Here is a 24,754-nt window from a genome sequence, read left to right on the forward strand (position 1 = left end):
GACAGACTAATGGCCCATCGGATTAACACAGCGGGGGTCCCTGGCAGTCCCATTAGTCTGTCTGCAGAAATGTCACAGAAATGTTGTAGCATTACTGGGAGATTGCCCCAGATTTTCCAAGGCAAGTGTTCGGATACCCGTGGCTGCATTTGTATATCTGTAATCATCAGATACAGATACAACAGAGGGTTACATTATCAAAAGGTCAATATAGTTGTGTTAACATTTGCTGTTACTCAGTCTGACAGACTGCCACAGATGACCGACTACCTGACAGCTCTTTGCACTCAACCACTGAGGATTCGTAATGTTATTTACTTTTTTCTTGCTCTAATAGCACCTTGTGACTTACAGAATTGTTGTGCAGTTAAGTTTTGTTTAGCATTGGTGTCTTATAGAAATTCTTTTTTCCAGAGATAGCAACGTTGGTATACAGCTATATTTACCATTTAAACTGTTCTGTATAGTGTTGAGAAAACCAGGGCGGATTAAATACTTATTTAACACTGCGTTAACTATATAGGTGATTTAGTCAGGTGTTTCTCTGCGTTAGCAGGCATATTTTTCAGATTGTCCTTATTTGGATTTTATATATCAAGTTCATGTTGTAAGCATATTTAAATAACAGTGATTGATATAGATGAGAGGTTTTGTTTGGAGGTACAAAAGGGAAGGGGCATGAAGAAGGGGCGATTTAGGCCCGAAATATTGCCCCCCTTGTATATATCACCTTATCTTTTACGATTGTTTTATGTAGTCCCCCCTCCCCTTTATATTTTTTGTATTTTCACTTTTTTCCCTCCATTCTTTCTCTCCCCTTTAGTTTGACATTGTTAGTTTGGTTTGAAGAGATGTACTCTCCATGCCTTATCTAGTGGCAATTCATTGTTGCATCTACCTATGTTCACTCAATATATTCTTTATTTTCATTTGACCTTTGGCTGATTCTCATTTACATTGTGTGCTGGGAACATTTGTGTATATATGTGAATCAGCATATACGTTCAATTTCCCAGAGGCCTATCTGGTCAGATAAAGGATGAACTTGATAGGATTAATGCTCCAACTGCATTGGAAGACTTTGTTCACCTCAATATTCAGATAGATCGAAGAATTGCAGAGAGGACTAGAGACAAGATTTCAGCTGAGTCAACACTGGTTTAAGAAGTTCAACTACTTTCTCCACTTCAAGTGTTTTAAGAACGACAGTTTCCCCAGCTCCAGAAGCTGAACAAATACAAGTGGATACTGTTTGAGGATGTGAATGGACTCCGCTCCTGGGTTTAGCCGAAACCCATTCCTTACAGAACTGTGCAGCTTCTAGACAACGCCCCCTTGTATCTGCAATCAGTATCACCTGTGCTTGCAATCACTGCAGCTCTGTCTCTCTGCTCTGGCATTGGAGCAATTCCCACACACCCCTGTCTTTGGATTGGCTATCTGCCCTTCTTATACTGGGCTCTCCCTTTAACTCATTGCTGAGCATATACCAAGATTCACTTGGATGTCCGTTGTTTGCCACAAGCATCCTTGCCTTAGCCATTCCTGCTTCCCGTGCTGAAGTGCTGGAGTCCTCAGCACTAAAGATTAATTGTTCCTGTTACCTGCTGCATATTCTCCTTACAGAGGCCTGCAACGTTGTTCCTGCTAGCTGCTGCATATTCTCCTTGCAGAGGCCTGCATCGTTGTTCCTGTACCCTGCAGCATATCCTCCTTGCAGAGGCCTGCTTCCGGGTTCCTGTGCTGAAGCGCTGGATCCCCAGTGCTAACCTTCAGTGTTCCTAGGCCGGTCTGCATTCTCCCCTTGCAGAGGCCTTCATCATGGGCCGCTCCCGCTCCGAGGCCACACCCGAGCAGCCGCTTCTACACTGAAGCGTTACGCACCTGACTTCCTGTTGCCAAACCCCAGCCTGGATATCGTTTACCCTGCCGTCTCCAATCCTGACCCCGGCTTGTCTACAGATTACTCTGCCTTCTCCAATCCTGAATGGCTACACTGGCGACACACTTTATTCGAGCTCGGCTAGTCCCACGAATTCGGGTATACCCGGGTGTATTGAGGTTTGTGACTGTTTTCTGCCCGAGTGCATTGGGTTATTTTCCAGGCAGGGATTGAAGCATTTTATTCCCGCTGGCTGCAATACTGCACAGTATATATATATACTGCATTACAATTCATGAATTTATGCAATCTGGTAGACACGCGAAGCATTGCAGCCTATTAAATCCTAATCATTATCATTTAACAGATCAGCCGCCCGTCAGCCAGGCATGAACCCAGGCTGGGAAGGCAAACGCAACGGGGCTTGTCAGAGGTGAGGAGCGGCGCATTCCAGGTATCTGCCAGGTACATACTGGGTATTTGCTCGAATAAAGTGTGTCCGTGCAGTACGTCTGACCACGGAATCCGCAATCCGGACCCGACTGAAGAAAAAATTGACATAGCTCCAAAGAATTATGGTTGTATTGTGGCAAATCTGGGTAGTATGTAGCAAGTTGTCCTAATAAGCCTTCGTCCACTCAAGGTCCACAAAGAACAAATGCCATCCACTCCAACCAGTTACACTCTCTGACACAACCCATTTTCTTTAGCACTCAAGATGATAGGTACGTTACTATCAAGCATCCTCACTTCCTGTTGAATATTATTATTAAGGAAGGTACTCAATGCATCTCTACCACTGTTATGATTGACGCGTGTGGGGGTTAATTTTCTAGACCTCAAATTTGCCAAATATAATTTGATTCGGTTCAGACCTAAAGACTCTCCTGTGAAGTAGTCAACGGTTCTCCACTAAGCTCTATTCCTGTTACCCATGAAACCAGTAATTTAACTCTCATTGTTTAGCCCGGTCAGCAAGAGGAGATTTCTTTCAACCTCATTCCTTCACCTCAGTTTCCACGTGTACTGGGTATTCCGTTGTTCATTTTTCATAACCCTCAAATTAATTGGAAAACAAGAACTGTTACCTTTCCCTCCGAGCATTGTGAACTCTGTTGCTTGATCACAATCATCTCACCTGATAGGATAGCAATGTATGAAATTTCTTCCACCCATTCAGGTACCCTACCCACCCCCCCACCCGCACGTCAACAATCTCAGGATGTGTATGACAAAATGAATTCTGATAAGCTTCCTCCACACTGACCATATGACTGTCCAATTGAATTGCTGACTGGTGCTGCTATTCCATTCAGAAGAATTTATTCCCTTTCTGAATCTGAATTACAAGTTCTGCGAGAGCACTTACAAGCAAATATTTCCAAAGGCTTCAGCCAACCTTCTACCTCTCCTGTTGGGGCTGTTCTCTTTTTGGTTTCAAAAAAGATGGTTCTTTATGCCCTTGCATCGACTACTTAGAGTTGAACAACATCACAATTAAAAATAGATACACACTACCTTTGATACCAGAACTCCTCGAGATGCAGAGATCTGCTAAGATCTTTACTAAGCTTGATCTCCGGAGAACTTACAATTTAATTTGAATCCAACTGGGGCATGAGTGGAAAACGGTCTTCCGAACCCACTGTGAGAACTTGGTCATATCTATCAGCCTCTGCAAGACTCATACCACTATTTAGAATTTTATCAATGATGCTCTTCGAGATCTCCTGGATCAGTTTGTAGTTGCTTATCTGGATGATATCCTGATTATCTTGGATAGTCTTCAGGATCATCAAAAACATGTCCGAATTGCTCCAGATGTCAATTATATTCAACATTTGAGAAATGTGAGTTTGAAAAGACCTGTATGCAATTTCTCAGTTATATTATCTCTCTTGAAAGGTTGATATAGATCCTAGTAAGATACAGACCGTTGTGAAATGACCAATTCCAAAGAACGAGAAAGATGTTCAGAGGTTTGTTGGCTTTGCCAATTTCTATAGACGCTACATTAAATATGTCTCTGATCTAATTAACCCCGTTATCAAACTCCCCTGTAAAAGATTTTCCCTTTGAGTGGTCACCAGAAGTTAATGAAGCCTTTGAACGACTGAAGTCTCCATTCACTTCTGCTCCTGCCCTCATTCATCTGAACCCTGAACTTACATTCATAGTACTGTAGATCTTTATGATTCTGACACTGCTATCAGAGCCATCCTGTCTCAAAGGATTGGACCGAAGATGCTTCTTCACCCTTGTGCATTTTATTCTTATTAAATGTCATCAGTGGCGAATAATTATGACATTGGGAATAAGGAACTCCTAGCCGTTACGTCTGCCTTTTCTGGCTGATTACCTAAATGCCAGTACCTGTCCCTATACGGAGCCAGCCCTTTATAAACCTACCCTTGCTGTTCCACCTTGCCTGATAATTGTGGATTTCCCCTGTGATCAAATTTGCTGCCTCATTCGTTTTGCGGTCTCCCTCTCTTCATGCACCAGACCCTATTCGGACACAAGCCTCCTCACTTGTCCAAAATCTTGCTTGTTCCTGACCACCGCTACCTGCCTGCTGTCTGCATCTAGCCTGTCTACTGACCATTGCCACCTGTCTGCTAGCCTGTCCCAGCTACTGGACACCAGCCCCACAGTCGCTGCCTTTAACAAGTACAATGGACATAATTAGTAGACCCTGTTTAAACAGGCCTACTGGATAAACTCCTTAATTCTAAGTCCAGTGCCTTACAAAAAAATATGTACCAAAAGGGATGAGCATTCAACATAAACACCCTAAAAAAAAAACACAAAAAGCATAACATACATATGTACAAATGTTAAGGGCTCTATTCAATATATTTGATTCAGCAAATTTTTTTGCTGCACTTAGGACGATATCTTTTTTAAATATTAGTTAATTCTATATAAAAGTTTTCAGAAAAAATAGTGTGGATGTGCATTAAACCCACCTCCCACCCCCCAAAGAAGAGCAATAATTCCATTAAAATTCCCAAGGGGCGTGCAGGTTTATACAGTATATATAAACTATATGTAGCCAGGACTGGTTCTTGGCTACCAGTCTGGCCTCACTGGCAGTAAGCCCTGGTAAGAGCAGGCCTGCCAGTACTTATTAAGGGCACTTCTGGGAGTGGGGAAAACACTTAAGTGAGAGGAGGTGGGGAGGGGGGGAGTTGGAACCAGGCCTTGGTTCACCCAATCCTGGGTCAGACCTGGTGCCCTCCTCCTGGCTGTACTTAAGGGGAGTGCCTCCCAAATTGAGTCACTGCCTCTCCCACTTGAGAGGGGCAGGTCACACACAGATTGCCTGAATACTGGCCTTCCCTGTTCCTCTTCCCCTTGGAGAAGAGTGAGTGTGCACCTTTCCCCTGATCCTGATAGAGGGAGGATCAGGGAAGAAATGATTGCTGTGGGGGCACTTGAACTGTAGTGCTGGTCCAGGGACCATCCTACAGCTGGATACAACACCTGAGACTGCATAGGGCAGAGGCCTGCTGTTACTGGATTGAGCTGAACAGAATAAACCGTTCCTGTTTCATATACCTCCTGACTGGTGTGTGATCTTACTGGGGAAGGAGAGGGATTGTTTCTATCGTAGGAGAGCGCTGCACTGCTAGAGAACAATACTGGGTACGTACCCCAGAAACCTGTCCTGTGTTCCCACAAACATCAGCGGACGACTCAGCCCTCCTGCTTACCAGCAGGTAGCATGCACCACACGCAGTAATGGCAGAATCTCCCATCGAGTGGGGGAAACACTGTTACATTTGAAGGCGCTGCTGAGATACTGCTCAACAGGACAGGTTTTCAGTGACGCAAGGCTGAAAGTTATCAGATACGCGTTCAGAGCAAGTACTGACAAGAAAGGAAGGCTAGGTGTAGTGTCACATGAACTGCAGCCTATGCTGATCCATAGGGTGAACTGTGTGGGACAGGCTATTGCTGGTCTGAGTCACCCTGAGGACTGGTAGGCGTATGATGCTTAAAGGGGGTGGCCTGGCTAACGTGTTCCAGGGGCATCTGGGGAGGGTCTGCGATGGCCGTGCCGCAGCAGGATGGTGTAAAAGTACTGCTAGGGCATGTCTTAGAAGGGGCACCTGATGTGCCTATGCCCCTCTGCTGGAAGAACGCCCAGAGTACAACTAGCCATCATCAGACAGGAACCACAGAGTACTTGTGATGGACCGTGAACGAGTCCAGAGTATCGGAGGGAGCTTTGCTAGCCTGGGGTATACTCGGTAGACAGCTAACCATCTGCGGTGGAGACCTACAAGGAACGGAATCCTGCCGGAATCGCGACTCCCATGGGGTCGGAGAAAGAACTGTGCTCAAAATGGAGGTTCCTTTGTCCGGGAATGCACCACGTGAGTCACATCATCTAAAATGGCGGTTCCTGCCAAGAATGGGAACTGCGTGGGAGGCTTGCAGGAAAGTTGCACGCCTTTTTGCAAAGCTCTGCAAGGGTGTTGCGCGAAAGTCAGGACCCCACCCAAGCGATGTGACTGGCTCAGACAGGAGTCGTAGTCACTCCCCCGTCCCAGTGTGCCCCCTCTAAGCTCCACCAGAGTGAGGGGACACTGTGACAGCCAATACCCAATGACTGCTGAAGACAAAGGAGGAGCCGGATGTGGCCAACCGCACCCTCAGTTATTTGGAGCCTGGCGAGAGAGAAGTTAACTTACCATTACTCCTTTGTCCGTGCTTACAGAAAGATCTGATCATGTCTAGCGAGATGGACTTTGCGCACTACTGTCCGCCGGGAGGCCTCCTTGTAGTGAAGGTGGAAGGGAAGAGGTACCTCAAATGCCTCTGTCCCAAGTGCGATTTCCCATGCGGCAACCTCATATGGGGAGCCAGATTAATCTTGGAAGAGGGTGACATAGTAGATTACTGGTGGGCGGAGGGAAAATTTGGCCCCAAGGAAACCGCTGAGGCTCTTAGGCGTAGAAAACATGAAATACTTCTGAGGATATTGCAGCAAAAAGAGGTCATATTAAGGTACTGTGAACCACCTGTACAGGAGCTCTTATTCTGGGTTCTGTCATGCCAAGCTGAAGGCCGTAGACTCACTAAAATCAGTAGAGCAGAAAGACATGTGGTGCAGCGTTATAGCCAGGCCCACGGATTTGAATACCCGTATGTGCCAGAACCTATCATGCGGGAAATCGATGAGAACCAAGAAAAGTGGCTGGAAGATGTTATCAGCGATTACATCAAGTGGATAGTAAGAGTACCTACTACCAGCTAGAGGAGCGGGTGAAATACCTCATTGGAGTGTGGAAGGTAGGCAGGTCCATCTATATGGACAGAGTCGAATAGGTGTCAAAGCGGCACCCAAAAAGGGTGTTTTCAGTTACAGTGCCAGATAGTATTGGGGCACTAGTTAGGAAACCAGACTCGGAGCATTACTGCTGAGTAATTAGGCTCTCCATGTTGGGAGGGACTTGGGTTTTTCATGGATTGCTGTGATGTAATCAAGGTTATATGCACTGTATTCAGGAAAGCATGTATCTTTTGCATTGTGATTCTCATACTGTTGTTATTGATTCTCCTGTTCTGTTTAGGATATGCATCTGAAGGATGGTACCCGCAAATTTCGGTCCCAGTTAGGACATTGGAGTTTCCATCAGAGGGAGAGTGTAGCCAGGACTGTTTTTTGGCTACCAATCTGTCCTCGCTGGCAATAAGCCCTGGTAAGAGAAGGCCTGACAGTACTTATCATGGGTTTTCCCCACACCCAGCAGTGCCCTTGAGTGACAGGGGGGGGGGGGGGTTGGAACCAGGCCTGGGTTCATCCAATCCTGGGTCAGACCTGGTGCCCTCCTTTGACTAAACTTTTGAACTTCTCCATCTGGCAACGATCTTGCATTTTTTGACCGTACTATAATAAAAGTGTGTTTTTTCTTAGTGAATACCGTTTTGACACACATGTTTTAGTGTTCGGTAAAATAATGCAAAGTTACTCGCCAAAGCACTGATTTTATCGTGGTTTAGTGAATAGGCCCCTATGTATCCAGTGTACATCACAACAGAACTGCTCACTACTTAGTCTTGTGGAAGCTGATCAGCAAATTCTGCTCCTCCCAGGCCAGTGGTAAGCCACGGTCTAGGGGCAGCAGGTCTCAGGAGGTGGCAAGAGGCAAAGTGTAGCAGCACTGCTGGTTTCTTCTCTTTTTTTTTAATACACATACTGTATGATTGAAGCAGGGGGTCTCTAGAGCTGAACCACATTCATTTCAGCTCTGGGAACCCCGTGCTTTCTGAGATACTCAACTAAATCTATGTGGTTCAGCTCCAGAGACCTTCTGTTTCCTACCTGGGGGTTGATTTGGGAAATAATATGTGGGGACATTTGGGGGGGGGGGCATTTTTTTTTCTTTGGGCGGGGGAGCATCCTTAATAGTGCTTGCATAAGGGTGGCACATAAGGGCGGCACACGTTTATGGATCTATAATTGAATCTATAAACAAGTCTGACACCAGCAGCAACTTCAAACTTTCTGGCTGATCATATTATAGTTCCTGGGGGAAAAAGAAGGCGGCACTCCAGTTGTCGTGGCAAAAAAAATATTTAGTAGTGCAAAAATACAAGGATCACCGTTTTGGTCCTCATTTTTTACCAAGACCACTGGAGTGCCATCTTCTTATTTTCCCAGGTTCTTCTACTGTATACCGCAACTCGCTGGGGCTTTCTGAGTACCCGTGGCAGCTCTTCGCCTTTATTGTGAGGGCACCTACTGTACCTACCCTTTATTTGTGATCATATTGTAGAACCTGAGCAGTTCCTAATGTGGATATTTTATCTAAATGTTATGAAACACTGGAAATCCTTGTAGATTAATACCATTTTGTAAAGAACGCAAAGCAAAGTAGGTATGTAAGCCAAAATGTAACAAACAATTCATTGTTTTTATAACAATACAAAAAAATGTGGAGCTTTAGTCAACTTATTTAAATGCAATATCAGTTGAGCAACTTTCACCTACCGGTTTCTGCCTTAATCACACCAGTCAAAAAGGTAAGCATAGAGACATAGATGTTCTTTTACATCTTACCTGAGATCACCAGGAATACACCAGATTTCCTAAAAAAAATCTGAATTTTTGAAAGTCTGTCTCAGGAATGAGGTGAAATTCCTGATAATGGGAAATGTTTTGCCAAATTGAAACACTGCTTTAACAGGTTATTTTTTTTTTGCCCTGGAGGTTTTTTTGGCTCTGTCACACCCAGCTAGAATAAAATCAGATTTTCTCTATTCTGGTGCTTGTTGTTTCTCAGGGAATAATCCAGTCTGTGCTGCTGATGTTATGTGCATCCAAGGCCTTCGGCAGAGGGGGAGAACTGGAACAACTATTCCAGGTCTGGAAGCTGCGAGGGGGCACTGGTAGGATGGCACTGGAAGTTGAGGTCAGGCCAAAGTTCTGTGTTTGGCTGCCAAGCTGCTGATTGCTACCAGGTCCAAGCTCTGCGCAGCTGCTGTTGTGCTTGGCCTCCGCCCTCACCAGTAGGGTCAAAAAATTAGGTCCGCCCAGAAGACGGCTCCAACTTCCACATTCGTGTGCGACCGGTGTGGTACTAGAGGCCTTGAACCCCAAGGTAAAATTGTGTCTGTATATGTATATATTGTGGGGAAGGGAATTGTGTGGGTAGGGAATTGTGTGGGTATTGTGGGGTGGAGGGTATTGTGTGGATATTGTGGGGGTTGAGTTGTGTATTTTTGTTGGGGGTGAATTGTGTGTTTGTGTTTGTAGGTGGGGGTATTGTATGTGTATTGGAGCGGGAATTATGTTTGTGGCCAGTAGGAGGGGGAAGGTGGGAGTTGAGTGTGGGCCTAAATGTGAGTAGGGGGGGGGATTCTGCATACAGCTGGTTGCTGCCAGACACCGGCTCTCCCCAGCTGCTGCTGTGGCGAGCCACTGTCTCCAACCGGTCGGCGCCTTAAGTTTTGCCCATACGAAAGTCTGACCCAACTTCCACAGTCACGCCCGAGACCGGGGGAAATGTGTGGTTATTGTGTGTGTGTGTGTGGGGAGGGGGGGAGGGGGGTAATGTGTGGGTATGGGGGGGGGAATTGTGTGGGTATTTTGGCGGTGTAAATTGTGTCTGTGGGGGGAGAATGCAGGGGGGTTGTGTGTGTATGGGGGGGATTGTGTGTGTGTATGGTGGGATTGTGTGTTTGTGTGTGGGCTATTAGGTGTTTGTGGGGGGGCTTTTGTGTGGGGGTGTGGGGGCTTGTGTGTATGTGTTTGGGGGAAGTGTGTGTGGCTAGTAGGGGGGAGGAATTGAGTGGGGGATGAGTTGGAGGGCAGGATTGTGGGGGTTGAATTGAGTGAGAGGAGGTAGGGCATTGTGTGAGAGGGAAGGGACAGTGTGAGAGGAGGAAGAGGGTGTACTGTATGAGTGAGAGAAGAGGGGGAAGAGGGAGAGGGGGAAGAGGGAGAGGGGGGAAGAGGGAGAGAAGGAGGGAACAGAGGTGAAGGGATAGAAGGGAGGGAAGAGGGAGAGAAGGCATGGATGGAGTGAGAGAGAGAAGAGGTCCTCGCCTCTTAAGTAAGAGGAAGAGTGTAAGATAGGGAGAATGAATAGGGGGGGAGAGAAATACATGGGGGGGGGGTGAGAAGGGGTGGGGAATAGATGGGGCTGAGAATGAGGTATGTAAGAGAAAGAGTGGGGGCCTCGCAAAGTTGCTAAGAGGGGGAGGGCCCCAGTGCAATCTAGCTCTGGGCATGTTTTCGGCGGCCCTGTGTAAATCTAATAAACTACAGTTTAGTATACAGCCAAATATGAGCTGAATGAGGGAAAGGCAGATTTACACCAGAAGTTTTATGGGCAATAACTTCTAACACAGAGATCAGGTTAAATTCTCAGATTTACTGTTACTACTTTCTCTCTAACTATTTAAAAGTTGGTTCAACCTTTACAGTGCCTTATGACATACCTAGTTAATCATTTAGGGTGATCGGGCTGGCCGCTCTGACACATCGTCCCCGGGATTCAGAATCTAGTCGCATCATGTAATCGCTCCTGGAGCTGTCATATGACCCAGAAGTGCTAACAATCCGGTGGTTTTCTGCTGTCGCTGGACCCTCTGCACTATAAAACTTAATTATGTTGCTGAAGCAAATCATTTTGTAAATATATATTACATTTTTCTAGAGTATGTGAGCATATAATGGAGAACCAGGGCCGCCGACAGGGGGGGGAACAGCCGGGACAAGTGCCAGGTAGCTGCGTGGGGCCCAGCCGGCTGGTGCATCAAGTGGGGCCAGGCCAGAAGTCAAGTCCAACTTCTGTGTTCAGCTTTCTGGTTGCTGCCACCGGGTCCTGGCTCTCCCTAACTGCTGCCTGTCTCTACCCACGCCTGGCCACTTTCTCCCGTCGGAAGCTGGGACTGCCCAGAAGTCGGGCTCAGCTTCCAGTGAGCACTGGTGGGAGAGAAGGGCAGACCAGGTATGGAAGAGAGGGTGAGGCCTGGCATGGGAAGAGGCAGGCGTCAGTGGTGTTGTTTGTATCTGGGAGGGGGGTGAAGTGGTAATTGTATCTGTGGGAGGGAGGTGTAGTGGTCTTTGTATCTGGGGGGTGTAGTGGTGTTTTTTTATTTGGGGAGCATTGTGTGTCTATTCTGGGGGGGGGGTAATTATTGTGGGTGGTAATTATTGTGGGGGTGGGATATATATGCATTGTAGGGGTGGCCAATTGTATGGGTATTGGGGGGATCTGTGTGTGTGTCTGGCAAGGGGGGCGGGTGGAATGAGGGAGCGGGTTGAGTGAGAGGGGAAAATTGAGTGAGAGGGGGGGGGGGGGAGAATGAGAGAAGAGAAGGGGTGTCAGAGAGGGAGGGAAAGAGGGGTGAGCTGCGAGAGAGTCAGTGTGTGAGTGAGTGAGGAAGAGCAGGGGGAAGAGTGAGAGACAGAGGGGGGAAAGAAATACAGGCGTGAAATGGGGGTGGGCGGGACTCGCAAGGCCACCAATACAGCAGGGAGGGGGGGGGGGGGCTCGTTTGAAACTCTAGTCCTGGGCCCTGGGAAATCTGTTAGCGGTCCTGTCTACGCCAGTTAATAGATATTTATTAAAATATAACTGCTTTCTAGACTATGTGAGGATATAATGTAGAGCAGTAGTAGTCACATGTGTCCTGGTGAAAACTAGATTCATATGCTATCATAAACAATGGGAAAGATCCTCATCCATCTGACATGCTCATTAATCTCAGATTCATAGCATGGCACATACGTTATTGTAAAAAGTAGGTTACCATGATGTTTTTTTTCTTACCTCCCTCAGAGGATCATTCAGCTCACTCAGAATATTATCTTCATCAAAAATCTTGCCTTGATATCTGTGCTCGTAATAATCATGTATCTTTTGACGCATATCAGAAGGCAGTTTGTGAAATGACATGTATTGTTCCACTTGTTTGTACTGTGAAAAAAAGGAAACATCATTCATAAATTAGTGAATAGCACATAATACAAAGAAGAAATTCCTCTGCCAAGCAGCAGCTGCCATGACCACTAACTAACAAGTTTATTAGGCTTACCCTTATTCTGGCTACCACCTCCTAATCCCTCTCAGTGAAAAACACTTTTTTGGTCACTGATTGTGTTCATTTTATTTAAAAGAAATAATACAAACTCCATTTATATGTTAAACTTAAGGTGTTGTAGCTATAGCCCATTAATTATTTTATATACCACAACATTAAGCACCCACAGTCCTTGTTTGGTTTGTAAATGTAAAATTTCAACACACAAAGTAGCACTTAGCACTCCGGAATCAATTCAGAAATTAATTAACGTGCCTGGAAAAGCCAGCTCGGTCAAGTATCAATACAAAATGTGTAATGCTAAGCATATCTACAAAAAGATAATTAGTGAATATTCGGTATAATTCAAGAAATATAAAAAAAAATGGTGTAGTTCAAAACGTCTCAACAACCTCATTAGTGACAAAGATGTCCATCAGTTTTCCAATTTGCATAATATCTCAGGCAAAGAATATGGAAAATGTTCAGACGGAAAGGAAATACTGTTTTCTGGTGAGGAGAGGTTGAAGAAATGCCCTATACCCAACATTAACCCTATGAAAGCTGTTCCCAGACATATTTTGCATACCTCTCTTGGGCAGCCCTGATCCACCTTCTCAATACAAAGCCAATACTAGCATTTATTTTTTCCTTTGTGCTTTTTTAGCCTTTAGTGGATTGTTGGGCATGCAATGTGAATGTACTGTAGATGAAGTTCCCTATGCAGATTCAGTTCAATCTTAGTGACCCAGAACAGCAACAGTGTAAATATTATGTAAAAGCATATCCACTTGAAGTTAGAAGGCGCTGTGGGCAGATAATATGACTTCGCTTTGCACATTGCTAAAATCTGTACTTTTTATTCTGCATATTTTATTTAGTCTGTAGCATATTTTTTTTTTTTAAAAGAATTAAAAACATAATGTTTCATTTTATTTATCCCATTAAGATATCGACCTTATTAGCATGCTGCTCAGTAAAAATTGTTTGCCTAAAAAGAAGAAAAAAGTCACTACCTTCCTTATAATTGGTGGGATGAGTATTTAAGGTACTCACTGAAACTACCTTCCAAGACATGTCCTTCCTATTGATAATACAGCCTTCCATAGAGGGTCACTGACTGCCTATGGATGTCAGTGGCTTGTGAAGAACGTGGTTGTATTCCTGTATTGGAATCTCACTATGAGGCTCATTCTAGTAGCTTCGATAAAATCACTGCCAAATTGAACGTTTTGACATACCTCACAGTCTGACATTTCTATTATCACGGTAATCAGAAAAAATCAGAAAGCATTACTGCAAGTCATAAAACATGAGGAAGGAAAATGCCAATACCGCTCGGGATAGCTGTGACCTTATCTCAGCTTTTTTCTAAGTTGTACTGCTGCGATCTTACCACAGTATGTAAGAGCTGCACAGAGAGAGCTGTGTCTCCATGCCCAACTCTTACATGCGATCGCTCTTTTTATTTACATTTTAATAACAGATTATTGTAGCAGGGGGACTCCGGAGCAGAACCGCATTAATTTCAGCCTCGGGACCCTCTGCTTCCTTAGAAACAGGCCCTGGTATAGGGTGTCGATATCTCATGTGCATGTAAATGTCCCTGTCACATGACGTACGAGATTTAAACAATGCAGGGAGATAATTGTACCCCATACCGGGGCGGTGTGGAGGGGGTGGGTGAAGGGGGTAGTTGCCCTAGGGTGGGTGGTCAGGCATACCGGGAAGGTCGCAGGATGGGTAAACTGCTTCAACTACCATAGCAGTGGCAACCGATATAGTAATGAAGGGGTTAACCCCTCCCACTAACCACCCGAGAGGCCTAACCACCTACCATGGGCCAAGTACCTCCCTCACACACCCCTTTTATCCAGACCTGGATAATAGTGCGTTTGCCCATTAAAAATACAACATTATCGAGTCAGCATAAAGTAAATTAACGTTCTACCTACCTCTGCCAGGATGAAGGCCATCCTCATCTTCCTCCCCATCCTCCTCAGGCAGCAACATTACAATAAAAAACAAACTAATGGCCAATAACCCCTTAATCACCGTAGCGGTTATTAACCACTATGGTAACAAAGGGGTTAACGGCCCCTCCTGCCACCCACCCGGCAAGCCTAACCACCCTCCCCATGGCAACTAACTCCACCCCCTCTACCCATTGATTTTCACAGTGGTAAACCATGTCCATAATATGGCATGGTTTGCCACAATGGCAATGAATGGGGAAGCTAAAAAAAAAACAGCCACAAAATACACGACATTTAAATATTAATAAGCATTTTTACAATAAAGCCATTGATTGTGAATGTGGTAAACCATGCCCACAATATGGGCATGGATTGCCACACTGATAATGAATGGGTTAGTAAAAAAAAAAACGACACAAAATACAATACATTACAATGAAATAAAAACAAGCATTTGTCAAAAAATGCATTTCTTGTCACTGTGCTTATCTATACCTAGAAAGGGGCTTAGATAAGCACATTGACAGTCAATCGGCATCCTAAAAAAAATACACAATTAATTAACATTCAATCAATGTGTTTCTTACCTTTGCTGTTTCCACGCTCTGAATCCTACTCCGTCAGCAACTCTTGACCCAAAAGGGGCGGAGATGTTTCCCTGTCATCTTCTTGGCTTCAAATGAGATGGGACAGGCCTTATATAAGGCCTGTGACATCACATTTGAGTGTCTAATGGTACACCCCCAATCCGATTGGCAGGTGTACAATGTGACATGTTCCCTTTTTTTTAGACTGTGACGTCATCAAAAAGGGACGGAAGTCAGCCAATCAAATAGTATATGCTTCCCTCCCTCAAAGATGGCGTTACTTCAGCAAAGAAAAAAGGTCAAGCCATATCATGTTACACCAATCAATCGGATTGATGTATATACCATGTGATGCCTTTCCTTTTTTGGAGTGCTGTGATGTCATCAAAAAGGGATGGAGTCATTCTACCTGATTAGATATCTTACCTCCCTTTATGATGACATCACAAGCAAAGGCATCACATGGTATATCCACCAATCCGATTGCTTTGTGTACCAAGTGATGGCTGCCATTTTGTCTTTTGTTGAAGGGATGTCATCTTAAAGGGAGGGAAGCATATACTACCTGATTGGCTGGTTTCTATCCCTTTTTGATGACATCACATCCTTTAAAAAAAAGGGATCTGTCACATGGTACGCCAGCCAATCGGATTGGGGTGTACCATTTGACACTGACATATGATATCACAGGCCTTATATACAGTAAGGCCTGTTCCATCTCATTTGAGCCCCAGAAGACGATAGGGCAACATCTCCACCCCTTTGCATTGCTAAGAAGAGAAGACTGAACAAAAGAAAGAAAGAAGAGGAAGAAGAGAAAGAAGAAGAAGAACTTACTTGAGATGTATCTTCAATCAACATATGATCATGGACTTCTTCGCATCAGCTGTTTTAGGAGCATTGCATCATGGGTAAAGAGTTGCTGACAGAGTAGGATTCAGAGGGTGAAGACAGCAAAGGTACGTAACACTTTGATTGTATGTTATTTAATTGTGTATTTTTTTAAATTGCCCATTGACTGCAAACATGTTTATCTATACCCCTTTCTGGGTATAGATAAGCACTGTGACAAGCAATGCATTTTTTGGCAATTGCTTGTTTTTATTTCATTGTAATGTATTGTATTTTGTGTTGTTTTTTTTTTACTTGCCCATTCATTGTCAAAGTGGCAATCCATGCCCATATTGTGGGCATGGTTTACCACAGTCACAATCAATGGTTTTATTGTGAAACGCTTGTTTGTATTTAAATGTCATGTGTTTTAGTTTGCAGCTATTTTTTTTTTTGCTTGCCCAGTCATTGCTATAGTGGAAAACCATGCCCATGGTTTTCCACTATGGCAAGTTTATTGGCATTTTTTTTTATTGAAATGTAATGTCTTTTATTCAGTGCTTTTTTTTTTTATTTGTAGGTTGCACATTCATTGTCATTGTGGACAACCATGCCAATATCATGGGCATAGTTTACCACTGTGACAATAAATAGGTAGAGGGAGTGGGGGTAGTTACCCGGGGGAGGGTAGTTAGGCCTCCTGGGTGGGTAGTGGGAGGGGGGTTAACCCCTTAATTAACATAGTAGTTAATAACTGCTAAGGTGTTTAAGGGGTTAAAGGCCAGTAGTTAGATTTTTTTATTTTACTGTCGTTGCCCTCTGAAGAAAAGGAAGATGAGGGGGATGAGGACATCCTTCATACTGTCAGGGGTAAGTGCAACTTTAATTTACTTTATGCTGGCTGGATAATGTTTTATTTTTTAATGGGCAAATAAGCTATTATCCAGATCTGGATAATAGGGTTTTTGCCCATTAGTGTACTGTATGTGTTAGGGGGAGGCTTGTTGTGGGTAGAGGGGGTGGGTAGAAGGATGCCCATTCATTGCCATTGGGGTTATCTTTGCTCACATTGAGGGTATATGTAACCACACTGACAATTAATGGGTGTATTGGCTAGTATTGTGTTTAAATGTGTATTAGAGGTACAGGGGGTGGCTGAAGGTGGTATTTGGCACGTGGTTGGTGTTTATGCCTACCGGGTGTGTAGCAGGAGGGGATTACCCAGTCATTACCTTAACAGTTTCAATCGCTAAGGTAATGAAGGGGTTAACTCCTCCAGCAACCCTTCCGGAAGGCCTAAACACACACCACAGCCAAATACCACCTTCACCCACCCCCTCTACCCCCAATAAACCGGGCCCTGGTATATAACCCCTTAATTACCTTAGCGGTTAGCCGCTAAGGTAATGAAGCTGCCTGTAAATTTATTTTTATTCAATAGGATTGAAGCAGGGGGTCTCCGGAGCTGATATTAATGTGGGGCTGCTCCGGAGACTCCCGGATTCAATCCGATTCAGTAAAAAAAAAAATTCATGCAGCAAATACCATCCCACCACCCTTGAGGTAGCGAGATGAGTTCTGCTAGTTACTTGCTAGTTGCAGCCACGATGAGATTGTCAGAGCTACTACAATAGGGTGCGTTTGCGAGTTTGAGCTGTTTTTGACCTCCCACTTGCTTTGTCTGACCCAGAGTGATAATGCTTGGGAAGAAACAATTTTGGCATGTTATAGAAGCTTTCTGAATAGCTGCACATGCCAAATTGTTCGAGAAGTGCTCAAAATGCTCAATTACAGTACCGACACACTTTATTCGAGTGTGGCCGGTACCGCAAGCCGGGAGATTTCCCGGCTTGCTAGTGGCCGCCCCTCGGCGTGCCGCGCGTCATAGACGCGCGGTCACGCGTCTTCGGGAGCGTGCGCCCCCTGCACGCGCGTCCAGGGGCTCCCCGAGGGAGCCCTGGTGTCCCGCGATCGCGGGACAGCGGCAGGGGGTTCCGGGGGACCCGGCGGACCCGGCAGCGGTAGGGAGAGCGCCCCGATCGGAGGGCGCTCTTCCGCTGCTTCGGCGCGCGCCCGTCACTCTCGGGCGCGCGCCAGGCTACTGCTGCGGCCAAGAACGGGCAAATGCTCGAATAAACTTGGCCGCAGCAGTACTTAGTTATCGCAGCTACTAGAATATGCCCCTACTGTATGTATAGGATTGGATTGTAAAGCAAAAGGATGAATATCTTCTCATCGGTGAAACTGTTTCCCTGTCTCTGTCTCTCTTAGTGTGTTTGACTGACTGTCTATGACTGTATTTAATTGGTTAATATACTGTAACTAGGTCCCTTTTTAGCACAACACTCTCTGGAAATGTTTGATTTTTGTCTTTTAAACAAGAATGCCACCCTGCACCGTTTTATTTTTTATTTTTTTATAGATAAGCAGCAGGGGGTCACTGGAGCAGAACCGCATTAACTTAGCTTTGGGGAACACCTAGTCCAAAGGTACAGTACAGTTCTTACTGGAAATTGTGTAGCAATCACTTTCTGGTATTTAAATCCCCCTGGTCATGCTTTGTGGCGTCCTATTGGCCCGCGTAAATTGGAGGATTTAAATGAAAAAAAATTCCTGTAGGGATGCTACCGGAGGTACTCTCCCCGGTAAAAATATTGGGAATATACGGGTCCCCAGAGCTGACATTAACACGGTTTCGCTGGAGAGACCCCCTGCTTCCTCGCTATTTAAAAAAAGGAGAGGAAGGGGAAAAAATTAAAAAAACAGCAGGAGTAACTGCTATCTTAAGAGAGTGCAATCAGCAAAATGGAATGACAAGGTAATGAAGTATAGAAATTAATACACCAAAACTGCGCTATAACAATAAAACCATACTAGACCATATGTAAGCTTGTACTCTGTATGTTTTTAATCAGCTTTACACATGGATGCTTTATTCTAGTTATACAGTAGATACAGCTACAGTAGTAGGCTCATAGGATGGTAGTACCATTTTCTGGTTAAGTGGAATGCCAATTTTCTGCTTTAATGAAATGGAGAATGTAATTAAAATTCTTAATGAAAGGCTCTTTGACTGGCGTCCTGCAAAGTGCCTTGATGTGGTCCTTGGATTCTCTGTTCCTGCTAATTCCATACTACTGTAGTTGCTTAATCAGCTAAGTGTCTTTTCTCACAGTGCAAACTCACGTGTAAGTTAAAGTAATGTGAAAAACTGCTTGCTAAATATTAAAATATTATACTTTTCATGTTTTTAATGCAGCAATACTACTTTCCAACTTTTTTTTCTTGTGTTTTTTCTTCTTCTTTGTATATATAAAGCATGTGACAATGTATAATTCTACATTCTTACCAAAGCTGGCAATCGTTTGGTGCTCCTGTTACAAATCTGTCAAAACCTGATTGTGTGCCTAACATATTGGCTGCTTCAGGCTGCGCTTATAGTGCCAGCAACAGCGAAGCAACGTCGCGTCAAAACAATTGCATTGCCGCCGTCGCATGCGCTTATAGTAAGCGCAACGTGATGGCACGACGGCTTGGTCGCGATCGCTGGAAGTCATCTCAATTTGATTTTTCCAGTGACCGCAGCCTGACGTCACTGTTGCGTCGCCGGCACTATAAGCGTAGCTCAGTCAGTGTAACTCAGCAGCTACAATGTATCCTTATATTACTAACCAAACATTATCTATTGTAGCAGTTTACAGCTCAAACTGCAGGGAACATTGGCAACAAATGATCCAAAACAGGAAAGTGTTGCAAAAATCTTGCACTGCTTGGGAGGTTGGTTAAAACCTTCAATAGAAATCAAAAGATGCTTTAAAACTCATTAAAAAGGCACTAAGATTGAATAATAAACAAAACAAACAAATAAAAACAGTCACTATTATTTAATACTGCAGAACTGATTTATTTAAAAAAACACAAGATTTCTTGTTTTATTGCTTTAAATGTATCTAAATTACCTGAAAATAAGAATTTGTGCCCTTCTACTTCTAAATGTTTTCTGATCTGGCCATTTTGGAGAACTACTGTAGTTGAATAGCCCTGCCTTAAAGCAGCAGTCAAAGCTGCCATTTTTTTTAAAATTAAATTAAATTATTTCCTCATAAGTACGTTCATCAATACAATCCACACAATGATAAGTATTTAGTTAAGTTGCCGATCGATCGGTGAAGATCCGGGGGTCACTAAATGGCTGTTAGTACAGCAGAAGAGGACCAAAGATGCAAAGTTCTGTGTGGAAGATCATGTGACCAGGCATGCAATGTCTTGTATATAATGTGTACCCTGTTCATTTATGTAACTGTATTTGTAACCATGTATTATTTGTCCTAACTCTGTGCCCAGGACATACTTGAAAACGAGAGGTAACTCTCAATGTATTACTTCCTGGTAAAATATTTTATAAATAAATAAATAAAAATAAATAAATAAACTAGATACAATTGGTGTACTGCTAGATACAATTGGTGCAATTGGTGCACTGCTCAATCTTTGACTGAGCCACTTATTGAGCCACTTATTGAGTCACCTGTGCTGAAACTGGGATATCCTGAACCCCCGACCTGTGAAGAACACAGGTCAACCAACAAAGGAAAGATGGGTCTGAGAGGTGTGAGTAACATGTGAGTATAGGAATAGTACAGAAATGTATCGTTGAAGATTTTTGTAAAATGTTAACCAGGAAATTGGCATGTGTACTCCGTGAATTTTAATCTGATTGATTTGCTGTAAATTACTGCATGGAACAAAGAACAATCATTTGACTTCATCCCTCAGCCAGACTTCTTGTGGTCAGATAAGAAACCAAGATTGTACAATAATTATCTAATTACAACTAAACAAGTTCTCTTTAGATCATTTATATACACATTAGATAAGTTATCCAACACACTGCATCAGTTTTATGCTAACTTGTCTGATGTGCAGAATAGATCAATTATGTCATTAAATAAATACCTTCTAGTTGAGAGCTAGAGGTACAACCTTATTATCTGGAGTTTTTAAAACTGACTAGGTGTTACTATGTTACTACTTTAAAATATTTATTACAATCTGAATACATCTTATTTTCTATGAATATAAAGTAAGATACGACAAAAAGAAATAAAATGAACAGTGTGACTTATCAAAGCTGACACAAGGCAATTACCTAGAGTGGAGACGCAGAGAAGAAATGAACTCTCCACAGTGAATCAAATTCATGTTCTCACCCCAAATTATTGATTAGCTGTCACTCATGCTGTGAAATGATTGAAACACCTATATTATCCCACATGGATAGATGCATGCTACTATGCAATCACTGTCGTAGAATACTAGACTACGGACTATACCAGATTCATAAACCTTTACACTAAAATAAAGATTGCAACACCAAATATTAAGGGAAAAAAAGAAAGTGAATCCCTGCACTTCTCCCATTGGGCTAACAATAAATGGGAAAATAAAATATTCCTGAACTATTTATAAAACATCAAGTTTGGAGGTAATGACTAGAAATGGGCGAACCAGTCCAAATCCGTTACCCGGAATTTCAGGGATTGTTAAGACCAAATCCGTTCCCCTGACCAAAATCCGTCTGATGATTGGGTACTAAAAACTGAGCTGATTAATTCAAATCCACCATTGAATACAATCGGGACGGATTTTTAAGAATCCAAACTTGGATTTCATATTGCAACCAAAATCTGTTGCCGGATTGTTAAAAATCCGGCACTCAGATTAATGCAAGAGATATAGAGATAGAAAAAGTGACAGAGCGGCTGACTTGAACAACAGTGGTTGTGGGCTCTAGTCCTGTTGGGTGTACCACTATTCAAGCCATTAGGTAGGTGCCATAGGGTTATCAACTCTATATAGTTGGTATGGAAATCTTTTTAGGTAGAGATAGAGAGAGATGTAGAAAGAGATGTAGAGAGAGATGTAGAGAGAGATGTAGAGAGAGAGATAGAGAGAGAGAGAGATAGAGAGAGATAGAGAGAGATTGAGAGATGTAGAGAGAGAGATAGAGAGATGTAGAGAGAGAGATAGAGAGATGTAGAGAGATAGAGAGAGATGTAGAGATAGAGATAGATAGAGAGAAAGAGATAGATAGAGAGAAAGAGCGATAGAGCTGCAGCCTAGAACAGCAGTGGTTGTGGGTTCTAGTCCTGTTGGCTGTAACAAAATTCCAGTGATTAGGTAGGTGACTTAAGGTTATCAACTCTATAGCCACCTCAACCCCGCGATCCGCTACAATGCGGATCCGCTTATAATTCGGTCTGAACGTGGCTCCCGATCTCCATTTCGCCTCGCAAGGACTTGCCGGCATCTAGATCTGTCTCCTCTCTGCAGCTGTCAGCTCTCTCCTTGCTTCATAGGCCTGTGTCCACTGACATGGAGCGCAGGGTCACATGACACAACACACATCCCCCTACACCATGTGGGAATTTTTAAACATTCAATTTAATGCTTTATTACACACACAGACACACACACAGACACACACACAGACACACTGTGTGACAAAACAGACTTTATAAATATGAATCAAAATATATACAACCAGATAGAAGTGGATGTCCTCTGGGGCTCTCCTCACGAAGACGGTCAAATCATGTAAAAGATATAAAAACAAACATAGTGTAATACAATAAAACCTCCTAAAGAACAAACATACTAACACATATAGACAACGAAGGCTGAGACAAACAGATGATTAATGAGCAATAAAAACATTTAATAAAACAATTCATATATAATGAATAATAAACACTAAAAAGGTATATATGTGCACACCAACACTGGCTAAGCTGGCCGCTTACCAGACTCTGGTGGTAAATAAGCAGTGGATATTCAGAGAGTATCCCCTCTCGTGATGGTAGATGTCAGCTCCCAAACTCAGCAGCGATCCCACGGGACACAGGAGCTTCCAACGGGGTTTCTCCTTCCCCTTCTCTGCTCAGGTCTCAGCTGGGCAGGCTGAGACCGCGGTCCGGCGTGCCTGCCCAGCTGAGACCTGAGCAGAGAAGGGGAAGGAGAAACCCCGTTGGAAGCTCCTGTGTCCCGTGGGATCGCTGCTGAGTTTGGGAGCTGACATCTACCATCACGAGAGGGGATACTCTCTGAATATCCACTGCTTATTTACCACCAGAGTCTGGTAAGCGGCCAGCTTAGCCAGTGTTGGTGTGCACATATATACCTTTTTAGTGTTTATTATTCATTATATATGAATTGTTTTATTAAATGTTTTTATTGCTCATTAATCATCTGTTTGTCTCAGCCTTCGTTGTCTATATGTGTTAGTATGTTTGTTCTTTAGGAGGTTTTATTGTATTACACTATGTTTGTTTTTATATCTTTTACATGATTTGACCGTCTTCGTGAGGAGAGCCCCAGAGGACATCCACTTCTATCTGGTTGTATATATTTTGATTCAGGCTTAGCGCCATAGATATAACATTTTTTCTTCATCTGTTTATCTGACATAGGGTGTCAGAGTTATATCATAGGCTGCTGGTCTTTTTTATCATTAGCGCTGCCTTGTTTTTTGTTGTTAAAGACTTTATAAATATACTTAACCTCTAAGTCTATGACATCACACAATCCCAGTGATGTAGAGGTAGAGAATTGGTACTAGCATATGCAAGGTCCTGTGTTCGATTCCTGTATGATATAGTATAATTTATAAATTATAAAAACATTAAAATAATAATTCATTATTTTATTGTATAATTTATAAATTATTATTTTATTTTTATTATATTGTATAATTTATAATTTTATAATTTATAAATTATACCATAATCATACAGGAATCGAACCCAGGACCTGTCATATACTGATACCAATTCTCTATCTCGACAACCCTCTCTAATAGTGTGTCAGAGATCAGATGCATTGTAAAGAATCACAACCCTCTCTAATAGTGCATCTGAGATCAAATGCATTGTAAATTCTTCTGTATTTGGTACAATTTTCTCATTACCCGAAAATTGCAAGGATCACTGAAGGGCTGCCTGGGGAACCCAAGGCTTCCTAGGGACCCCTGTTTAAAAACTCTGCCCTAAACTGAGACATCTGATGATATCAGGCTAAAACAAGAAATATTTGTATCACCTCCCCCAGCAATTTATTAATTTATTTATCTTTCCTATGTATTTAATGTCATTATACTGTATACATGTAAGCAAGATAACCAATACCAACTTGGAATAGATAATAAAAATGGTTTGCCTAAAATTTTAATAACTTTAAAATATATAACCCCCGGAGTATCCCAAGTGGCCAGCTAATCATGGAAAATAATACAGTACCAACCCCTCACCTTACATACCAAATATGCAAGTAGGCATTAACCCCTATGGCGCACAAAGAGTTATCCCCCTACTACTGGGAGAAGTAGTGGCTCAGTGAGTAAAGACACTGACTGGCACTGAGTTTGAAGCACGGGAACCTGGTTAAATTTCCAGTGTCGACTAATTGTGACCTTTGGCAAGTCACTTTATCTTTCTGTGCCTCAGGCACCAAAAACATAGACTGTAAGCTCTACAGGGCAGGGACTGTGTCCTCCCAGGCATCCTAACCTAACCACCACAACTATGGGGCACCTATTTCCATCACCCAACACACCTAATAATCCACCGTCTAAACAAAGGGCTTGTCGCCCGAAATGTCACCATTTTGTGTAGTGTATAACTATATTTCACAAGATGTGTCTCCCTGGACCTTACCTATTCCTTTGCTGTCTTGCTCCAGACTGAGCAACTGCCCTATCTGTCCTAACTTTTAATCACTGTTCAAACTGTTATAAATGCAGCAGCCCTATTAGTTGCCTGGCAACATGTGTGTCTGCAGCCCCTGAGGCTCCCTCACCAGCTCACAATCTCCCTGCAGCAACCACTTAACTGTCCCCCTCACGCAGCCTGAAGGTAAAAGGGAGACCTGGCTACAAGTGA

The 24,754-nt window shown here is 43.4% G+C and overlaps 1 protein-coding gene across 1 annotated transcript in view; it reads right to left on the reverse strand.

The window, feature by feature from the left end:
• Positions 1-24,754, reverse strand: part of HCN1 (hyperpolarization activated cyclic nucleotide gated potassium channel 1) — a 436,901-nt gene that overhangs the window by 53,798 nt on the left and 358,349 nt on the right. Inside the window, exon 5 of the mRNA XM_075589049.1 lies at positions 12,175-12,321. Within this exon, the coding sequence (XP_075445164.1) occupies positions 12,175-12,321 (147 nt within the window). The remainder of the gene's footprint in view (positions 1-12,174; positions 12,322-24,754) is intronic.

This window comes from Ascaphus truei, chromosome 1 (assembly GCF_040206685.1).
Source record: "Ascaphus truei isolate aAscTru1 chromosome 1, aAscTru1.hap1, whole genome shotgun sequence".
Lineage (NCBI taxonomy): Eukaryota > Metazoa > Chordata > Amphibia > Anura > Ascaphidae > Ascaphus > Ascaphus truei.